The following is a 9,815-nucleotide window of genomic DNA, read 5'->3' on the forward strand; positions in this document are numbered from 1 at the left end:
TATAAAGATTCAACACACTCAAAAACAAATAAAATACTTATTTATGAAGAGTTTATTTGTCCGGTGATTTCCATAAATCCCTACTAAATTTTTTTCCAAAAAATCTTTTTATTTAATATATCATTTTATTGTTAAAACATCAAATAGTGTAACAAACACGTTTTCCTAGTTGTCTAACTCAGTGATGGAACATTCAAAGAAAAAATTGTGTTAATGGTGTTATCAAATCGCCATTAATATGCATCTAACCGGATAATAAGTAATTCTTTTAGTCCGGAACGATGATTTTTACAATGCACATGAATACGATAATTCTGTATTGTATTTTATTAAAAATGATAATAAATGAAAACGATTATTATACATTTATACAATTTTAAATTGATAATAAAAATCAAAACTAAATTCATAAACACAGGAAGGGTCAGAGAAAGAGATGATCTCACTTAAACAGTCGAATGTCGAATTTTATATACCATGTTTATTTTATTGACTCCTACTCAGTACAGCTATATATTCCTTCATTGCTTTGTCAAGATACTCCATCTAATTCTAATTCAATGAATTAACAGAGACTTGAGCTTGAATTAACAGAGACTTGAGCGCTTTCTGAACCACAATACAATTAATAAAGAAAATACAAAAAACCCTCAATGTTTCACAAAATAAAATTTTCACGAGAACCTAAAATGTTGAGCCATTTGAGCGAAATTCTGATCAATACCCAACCATTCATTGCCGGAAATCGCTGCTTAGAAACAAAGACCCAGATTTGGCCGAAGTGAAGTGGCTGCTATTGTCGGCCGCTGAAACTCTTCCACAGGAGGGGCACATAGTAAGGGTGGACGCAGATCTGAGAGGTGGGGACATTTTTAAAGCTTTCAGTTTCTCCAGCTCTGTGTGAAGTTTTCTGTTCTCATCTGCAAGTAGCTCATTATATCTTTTCAGAAGCTCGCGGTCCACTTCTGTTTGCTTAAGCTTCGTCCTGGAACATATTCATTATATTTAATTACATTATAACAGAAATCGGTCTACAAAACTCTCAACGCAATAGGATCTCCATCAGATCAAAAGTTTTCCGAATTATAAATTTGCTAAACATTTAATTTCCAGGTCATTCTTCATAGTTACATTTCAAATTATGTAGCTGTTGATTCCAAAACGGTACTTTCCACAAGATTGTGGACATGCAAAATACAATGAATAAATAAAGGACACGAGCTAACCTTGCTCGTCTATTCTGGAACCACACCTCAACTTGTCGAAGACGGAGATTTAACTGTAAGGCCAACGCTTGTTTTTCCTTCTGTGGAAGAATAAGAAGTTACAGCAGCTCAAGTCATGAGGAAACACAAGCGATAAATGAATATTTTGCAGTGTGAATAGAGACTTACAGGTTCGGGTACCGTGTTCTTTCTGAAGCTTTCTTCTAAACGAGCACATTGCTCTCTGGAGAGTCTAAGCTTCTTCGTGGAAGAGCCCTCTTCTTCTACATCGCCGAATACCCTCGACCAAACTCGGTCATTCTCCAACTCCTGGCCATCACCCTGTTTTCGCTTCATCTCGGCATACCCGTTCCTAGGGTTAGTCGCGTTGGAATCCACGGTGCTATTGGATGAGGACACATTAATGACGCGTGCATCATCGTTGGAGAAATATGACGCAGGGAATTTGTTGGCATCGGATCGCCATGACACAGCTACCCCCTGGATCGGATCCTTCGCTTCTCTCTCTGATCTCACCTTACCGACACCATCGGTTCCTGCACACGAGGATTATCGTTATTATGATAAAAATATCCATTAAATGAAGAGCAGTATCAATCAAAACACCATTATAATAAAATTCAATCCGTTGTTGACGATTAGATTTAGCAAGGGTTAAAAAGTGCAGGAATATACCAATGCATGCTGAGGTATTCTCCCATGGCAAAGTGCCGAGGCCAGAGTCAGGGGCAGGGGCCACTGGAAACAGATCTAACTGCAGAGGAGGCCCATTCACATTTCTTTGTGGAACATATATTCCATCATTTTCTCTGATGGCTGTCCCATCACCGATACCCAAACGTAAAGAAAGGTCTGCAATGCAATTCTGATCCATAACCCTTTGTTTTGCCTAAGGTTTCGATAGAGTGGAAATGGTCGAAGCAAGCAGAAAGGTATTGCGAATGGGCGATGGATCTAGAGTCCGGCCTGACTCCTCAATACTTAACAATGATTATAATAATAATCATTTACCTTTTAAAACAATAAAAGGTTGACAGTCAAACACAATGTAGTTGCTCGGTGACAGTTTTTAGGGTGTTCCCAGCCTAACATTGTATCAGTTTGACCCGTCAGGGCCAACGAAGACAGGGTTTACAGTATCAGTAAAACAATGACACATGGCTTTGGCAATTCGTCACAAGAAAACGAAGTTCATATGACATCGTTTTGGAAAAGTTTTTGCAAAATCTACAATTTCCCACACCAACATCTATCAAGTTCACGAGGTGAGATAATAATTTAGATTTAAATAATACAGTTTTGAAGAAGATCCATAAATCGATTCAATATATTATTATTTTTGTAAAATTATATATATTGATTTATTTATTTATTAAATTTTATGAAAACGAGGAAATTATTTAATTTATTTTAAAATTTTATGATTATATTTATAAATTATAAAAAGAAGTGGTTAAAAATTTATAAAATATTCGTAATTTTAATTATTATGAATAATGAAGTCATATTTTTTAATCTAATTTAAAATCAAGATTTAATGTTCATTTTCTTCATCATTTTAATTGAATTAAATAATTATTCAAATTATCTATATTCATATTAATTTTTTTTATTGTAAGTTATAATATTTTTTAATTCTTGATAGCACCACATTTTATTTTTAAATTTATATTAATAGTATTTTTAATATTGTCAATAGTTTATAGATGGCTTTTTTCTTCGGCTTTACAATGGTTTAGTTAAGGTATGGTATTTTTCTTCCACTTTTTCTTTGACTAGAGTTTGACATAATGTTAGAAAACCCCATATCTCTCATATTTCCTATGTATATTAAGTAGTTAGTCATAGCCATGTTCACAATGGAGCAAGACTTTCTTTTATCACTACAATTATTTCATTCCATTTTAATTTTAAAGATTATATAAATTATGAAAATCTTTTGAATTTGCTTGATATTTCTTCAAAATGGGATGTTCCATCCCAAACATCATAATTATATAAGATAGTAATAGAAATAATGTGTTTCATTTTATCCTATAGTCAATAATTTACATAATTTCATTTTTTTAATGCTAAAATAAATTTTACACCATCTATTTATCCAAGATAGATTTAGTTAATTATATGTTATACATTAATTTTGAGATATATATATGAGGTCACTTCCTCCAAATTTCCATTATTCTTTAGAAAATTAATATTAATCTGAAAGATCTTTTAATTTTAACATTTAGTTTACCAATGCTAAAGGTCATACTTGTAGTAAAGTCTCAATACTTAGACATAGAATTCTTACTTGCTTGTTAGGCTCACATGCACATCTCCGCATAATAACAATATATTATAAAAAAAGGAAAAGAATGATGACTATGAACTTAAATGTATACAAGAATAGAGGTATCATTCCACACAACTTTCTAACTTCTAAATATGTATTGCAAAAAAAGGGGTAGACAAGGCACAACTATGCTTAACTCCAATATCAAAATTAACATCTTCCAACAATACTTCCTTATTTTTATACCAACTAAAAAGTAACATTTTTTTTACTCTATTCCATAAACTAATTATAAATAATGTATCAAATTCTTTTAAAAATCAACCAAGAAGGATGAGAATTAGATTTATTATTATATTACTTTTCCATGATGATATTAGAATTACTTACAATAAAGTGATAACTTATAAATTTAATTTAGTTCTAAAAATTATCACTAATTCATAATTTAAAAGAAAAATATAAAAATTTAAATATTATAATATTTTTGTATATAATAAACATTATAATTAATTAAAAATTTACAATTTTTTTTTTACTTTTCAAAGGGCTTAATATTTAAATAAAAAATCCTCATTCAATAATTTGTTGAAAACTTTACCAATAAAGATAAAATATCATTATTATTCTATATATATATATATATATATATATATTATAAATTCAATTTCCACATTCAAAGATTGCCGCATTCAAAGATTGGTTAATTTCTTTACAAATAAGGATAACAAATTACTATTCGGATTTTTTTGGTTTCGGCCCATGTTACTAATTAAATATACTTCCCATCTCCTCTTAATTATTGACTGATAAAAACGTACTTTTCAAAGGGCTTAATATTTAAATAAAAAATCCTCATTCAATAATTTGTTGAAGACTTTACCAATAAAGATAAAATATCTTTATTATTCTATATATATATTATATCATTAAATGGAATTCAATTTTCGCATTCAAAGATTGGTTAATTTCTTTACAGATAAGGATAACAAATAACTATTGGGATATTTTTTTTGGTTTACGCCCATGTTACTAATTAAATGTACTTCCCATCTCCTCTTAATTATTCACTGATAAAAACAATAAATAGAAATCACTCCAATTCATATTTCATTATATATATAATTAATTTTCAATATTGATATGTTTATGTCACTTAGTGTAGCCCAAGTCCACCACTTGTAGCGAGCAAGGAGATATATTTGGGTTGGAGTGCATGCAAATCGATCTAATCACTTGTAAGCATAATGAATAGGCATGACATAGTGGATGACTCATAGGAGTAATCAACTTCAAGGAGCTTGGCGTAATAAGCTTCATGAGGAGTAATCCACTTCAAGGAGGAGTCATTTGTCGCTTCATGATGAGGTCATTAATAGGAGATATGCATGAGAGCTAAGGAGAGATGCAGTAGTGTGATTTGGAGACCATTGGTGGTTGCTCTAGTTTTTTATAGTTAGAGGCATATAGATACCCAATAGTTTTGATTTTATGACAACATGTGGCAAAGCCATATGATTCGAAACGAGACAAGGTAATCGACAAGGTAGTGGAGTGTGGGTATAGATCGGAGTTTGGGTACGGAGGTATTTTCATATTATGGGTGCCAGAATGTTTTAAATGGTCTTCTGAAGTTTTTACTATGTCACAATGTGATCCACCCATGTTGTGGAATTGATACAAATCATTAGCCTCCGCGTTTGTGTGATGTTCATCTTATATCACATGGTCGTTTCGCTCTTGGCTAGACGAGACGAAAGCACTAGATGTGTAACTTGTCGAGCCCTACAGGGTTTGGAGCTCTTTGCACATGTAGCACCCAGAGGAGGCTACTTGTGGAAAGTCTAACTCATGTATGTAGGAAACTTTTGTCTCTTTTTTTGTTATAAACAAACCCTTCAAATATTTTCACATTAGATGTTGTCATAGATGGTGGAAATGTAGTGGATGTGGGTGTTGCATATGTTGCTAAGTTTCGGGAACTCGTACCTTGTCAATTTCTCATACTTTGGATGTTTTTTCCTCTTTGGTTTCAAACCTGGATGACCTAGGTGGTCGATGCATAAACTACAAGGTGGCTAAGTGGATGGTTGGAAAATGTAAACTTTTACAGCGACTCACTATTTTTAGGCCGGGTACTCACTTATTGGGTTAATGAGTCATAAATTACTTTTTGGCACACAATGTTTTTTCTTGTCAGCAGATTTTCGATGGAGGGAAAGTTTTAGGTTGTTTCAAGACACTTCCATTTCGATATGGAGGCATACTTTTTTCACACATATCTACTAGAGGTTATGGTGCAGGAATTTTCTTATCTCGGTTCCAACAAGATTGTTTCTAGGTGGAGGGCATTTAATGCTTGCTTTTAATACTTCATTGGTAGGGGTAATATTTTGGATCCCTAGGGGTGTTGGTCAGTCGAATATTGGTATTGTCTGTGGTGGACGATTTACTAACTATCGAGGGGATCACAACCAATCACACTCCCCCATGGGGTATTACTTTGATTACTGTTTATGTGCTCGAAGGGCACCACCTATTGTTTTATTTTACTTATATTTTTTCTTTCACTTCCCGAGGATATGGATCATGGGTTTGAAATGTTGGATGTAGATGTCACTCTATAGGAGGTCTTCATTTGTGCCACCTTTGATTCCAAGTGAAATTTCTCTCCTCGAAAACATGCCATAGATGGGGTGACTCAACCATGTCCACATCCCTCTATGTTGCTAACCATCCAGGAGACAAAAGTCCCACCATCATCAAACTAGGACACTTCATGAAGGCGAAATTCCATGCATTTTACAAAAAGGAGAAGACACCAAAGAAAAAATATGAAAATTGTTGTAGAAACAAAACTACTTAGATTTGGACATGATGTTTTATGGGATTGGGTGGAAAGTTTAAAGAAGAAGGCTCCCATCAAACAATGTATGTTTATAGGTACTCAAGATATAGACATGGCAGACTAGGTATCGACTTTGTTGTCACCTATTTTGGGATATACTCCTAAGGTGAGAAGACTGATGAATTCTTTGTATAGTTTCCACTTTTTATTGAGGGTTGATTCATGTTGCATACTGAAGACTACTTGGGTTCGGGGGCGAAGAATTCTACAATTGATTAGATGGTAAGTTGGATTTAAAACACAATTGGAGATGCCACGAAATAACATGGTTTGGGTTTAGTTCTCTGACATGTCTTTAGAATTATGGACTCATCATGCAATGATGGAGATTGGGAATGCAGTCGGTCATCTCATCTACATGGATCCTCATAGTTTGGGTTCTCGTAACAAGAGGGTTGCATGGATATTGCTCAAAGTAAATTATGATGGGGGACATCCTGATAACATCGACTTGGCTTGGGACTCAATTCAGACCAGATAAATAATATTCTACTGGGGCATCCCCTTAAAATCCCTACTATGTCACCACACAGGACACCTTATGAAAGTGTATCCACAGAAATATCATAGGAAAAATGGAGCGCTTTAGGGTTGACATACATCACAATTGGGTGGGCATACATCCAGGCAACACCTTTACTCTGAAAATGAAAAATGTACATCTATTTCTTCTGAGGATCTATCTATGCTTTAATATAATGCTATTACTAGTCTACCTGTTACACCTCCATCCTCGCCTACCCCCTTAAATCCCACTGGTTCAGGCAAGGCCTTACCACTTTACCATAGCCACAAAATTACTCCTTCAGATATGGATCCACTAACTTTTCATGTTGTGCCCATGGTAGTTCCCTCCCCCTCGAACTCTCCCTGGTCCCTTGTCCCCCCTCGCCCACTTCATATTCCTAAGAATTCGTCTCTTATGGACACGAAGGATTCCTCACTTTCTCCCTCGGGTTCTGAACCAAATCTCTTTTATTCTCTGGGACATATCCCCTCCCCATTGATGGACCCTCCTCAACCCCCATCCCCTCATAATTCGCTCATTAGCGACCTCAACTTCTTGATGTTAAATCCCTCGATGGACCTTTCCACTCTCACTATTCATAAGGGTAAAGGATGCCCCTCCTCTCTCATTATTAGCCCACTAAAAACATCACAGTTCATCAACGAGGGGTAAGGGTAAAAACCACTTTCATTGAAGACTGACTAGTAGAACACTTATGTTTGATGACCTGTGAATTCACGGGATGTCCATATCTATGATTCCTCTGCACCTCAGGCCCTTGGAGATGTTGAGCCCTATGTAACTTAACCCCAATGAATATAATCTCCCTTAACTTGCATGAACAAGGGGACATTGCAAAGAAGATTCCACTCTCACACCTATTTTTCTCTATATGCCCATTAATTATTCTCATTCAAGAGACTATGGCTGGCTCTTGGAGGTCCCTTGAAAATTTCTAGTTTATTTATTCTCACTGGTATATGGTCATTGTTGGTTCATCTTGGATGTATGGTGGTCTCACTGCATTATGGAACCCAAATTGGGCCAATTTAAAAGCCCATAAATATTTTGCCGGTATCTTGTTTACATTTCATTTCTATGGATCGGGTGATAGGATTTACATTTGGAATTTATATGTTCCATACAAAGGGAGGTGATCCTTCTGGGATCATGTTGAATCACCTGAAATACTAAAGATCGGGTCACTCATTATCGTTGGAGATTATAATGCTACATTTTCCCAGGAGGAGTGTTGGGGATCACGATGCAGAGATGACCCTATTGCTAATCGATCACAATCTGTTTACGATGAATACAATTTATTTCATATCAATATGGATCCTATTTTTCCTACTTAACACAACATAAGAAGTGGTTTGGAGCACATTGGCAAGTGCCTGGATAGATTTATGATTCATGAGAATTTGATTCAAAATTTTGGAAACTTAAGATCTTGGGTGCAACAGGATTACATCTCATACTAGTGCTTGATTATTTTGAAATGACGTATGGAACCGATTCGCAAGGGTATTCCTTTTAAATTTAACAAGTTGTCGATCAAGAAAGATGATTTTAAAAATTTGGTTATGATTGTCTGGAAATCGTATGTGATACCTCTCGGATCATCATCTATGGAAAATGTATCCTAAAGATTGATTTATTTAAAGAGACATGTCTGTACTGGGGAGCAACATAAAATAAATAAAAATTACAGATAACTTAACAGTCTTATTAAGAAAAATGGGAATATTGGGAACACTCTAGTACGTTTGACACCAACTGAGCAGATTTTGAAATGGTTGAAGGATTAGGAAGGGAGGAAAAGGCACATAATTCAAATTCAATAATATATATTGAGATTAAAGAGTGGGGTACTCTGGATCAAAGAAGGGGATAGAAATACAAATTTTGTCCATCATTATGCATGCCATAGGAATAATCGAAACATTGTTTGGCATATCAATGGGGCTGATGGGAATTTGGTACATTCCACTCTAGAGATCTAGAAAGAAGTTGCACTCTACTTTCAAAACCTATTAAAAGCTCAAAAAGATGTAAATATTGAAGACAAACTTTGGGGAGGGGAGGAATATCCCAAAATGTTCCAGGATGATTCTAATGAAGGTCTGGAGTCAAACACTGACAATGGACGAAATTCTATCGATGTTGAATTTTTTCGGTAGAGATAAGTGTGCAGGCCTAATGGATGGATTGTGGAATTTTTATTACAATTCTTTGACCTTATGGGTTGAAAGCTACTAGATATTGTAGAGGAATCACATTCCATAAGATGCATTGTTGGTTCTCTAAATTCAAATTTCATCACTCTCATCTTGAAGAAATCAAAGCCTTCTTTCATTGCAGACTTTAGATTGATATTGTTGTGCAATATCATTTATAAACTCATCTCCAAAACCATTATGTTGCACATTAATTGGATTCTATTATTTCACATTTCCAGGGAACAATTCAGGTTTCTCCATGACAAAACTATTCATGATGCTATTGCCATCACACAAGAATGCATTCACACCATACATTCCAAGGGTATGGAGGTGATCGTTATGAAAATAGATCTTTATAAGGCATACGACTGTGTGGACTGGTCCTTCCTTAATATTTTGCTTCAGAAGATTGGGTTAGATATACTTAATATGGAGTGGATCATGGCATGCATGATGGGAGCATGGTTTACTATCTTTATAAATGCATACCCTTTAAATTTTTTCTGAGCTGGGAGGGGACTTAGGTAGGGATGCTCCCTATCACCTTTTCTATTCATTCTTGACATGGTAAACATAAGTAGGAATATAAAGGCGACTTAAAATTAGGGGACTGTAAATGGTTTGAGAATGAAACATGAGTCATATGGTGAAGCTTCAAGTTTACTGGCGA

At 34.7% G+C, this 9,815-nt stretch overlaps 1 protein-coding gene across 1 annotated transcript; it reads right to left on the reverse strand.

Annotated features, from left to right (window-relative positions):
- Nucleotides 1–439: 439 nt before the first annotated feature.
- LOC149241860 (homeobox-leucine zipper protein HAT2-like) lies at nucleotides 440–2,100 on the reverse strand. Its single transcript, XM_089370683.1, has 4 exons — nucleotides 1,902–2,100; nucleotides 1,395–1,762; nucleotides 1,227–1,306; nucleotides 440–985 (listed from the first exon to the last, which is right to left on the reverse strand). The coding sequence occupies exons 1-4, from the start codon at nucleotides 2,098–2,100 to the stop codon at nucleotides 733–735; spliced, it is 900 nt and encodes a 299-aa protein (XP_089226809.1). The 3' UTR covers nucleotides 440–732.
- Nucleotides 2,101–9,815: the final 7,715 nt, after the last annotated feature.

Source organism: Pinus tabuliformis, chromosome 8, assembly GCF_031772625.1.
Source record: "Pinus tabuliformis cultivar Carrire ecotype Pingquan chromosome 8, CPIR1, whole genome shotgun sequence".
Lineage (NCBI taxonomy): Eukaryota > Viridiplantae > Streptophyta > Pinopsida > Pinales > Pinaceae > Pinus > Pinus tabuliformis.

Excerpts from the sequence above, each read along its gene's own strand:
- LOC149241860 (XM_089370683.1), bottom strand. The coding sequence starts at position 2,100 with ATGGATCAGAATTGCATTGCAGACCTTTCTTTACGTTTGGGTATCGGT. Across the intron at positions 1,763-1,901 it reads GAATACCTCAGCATGCATTG|GAACCGATGGTGTCGGTAAG; the intron begins GTATATTCCTGC and ends CCTCGTGTGCAG. Across the intron at positions 1,307-1,394 it reads AGAACACGGTACCCGAACCT|AAGGAAAAACAAGCGTTGGC; the intron begins GTAAGTCTCTAT and ends ATTCTTCCACAG.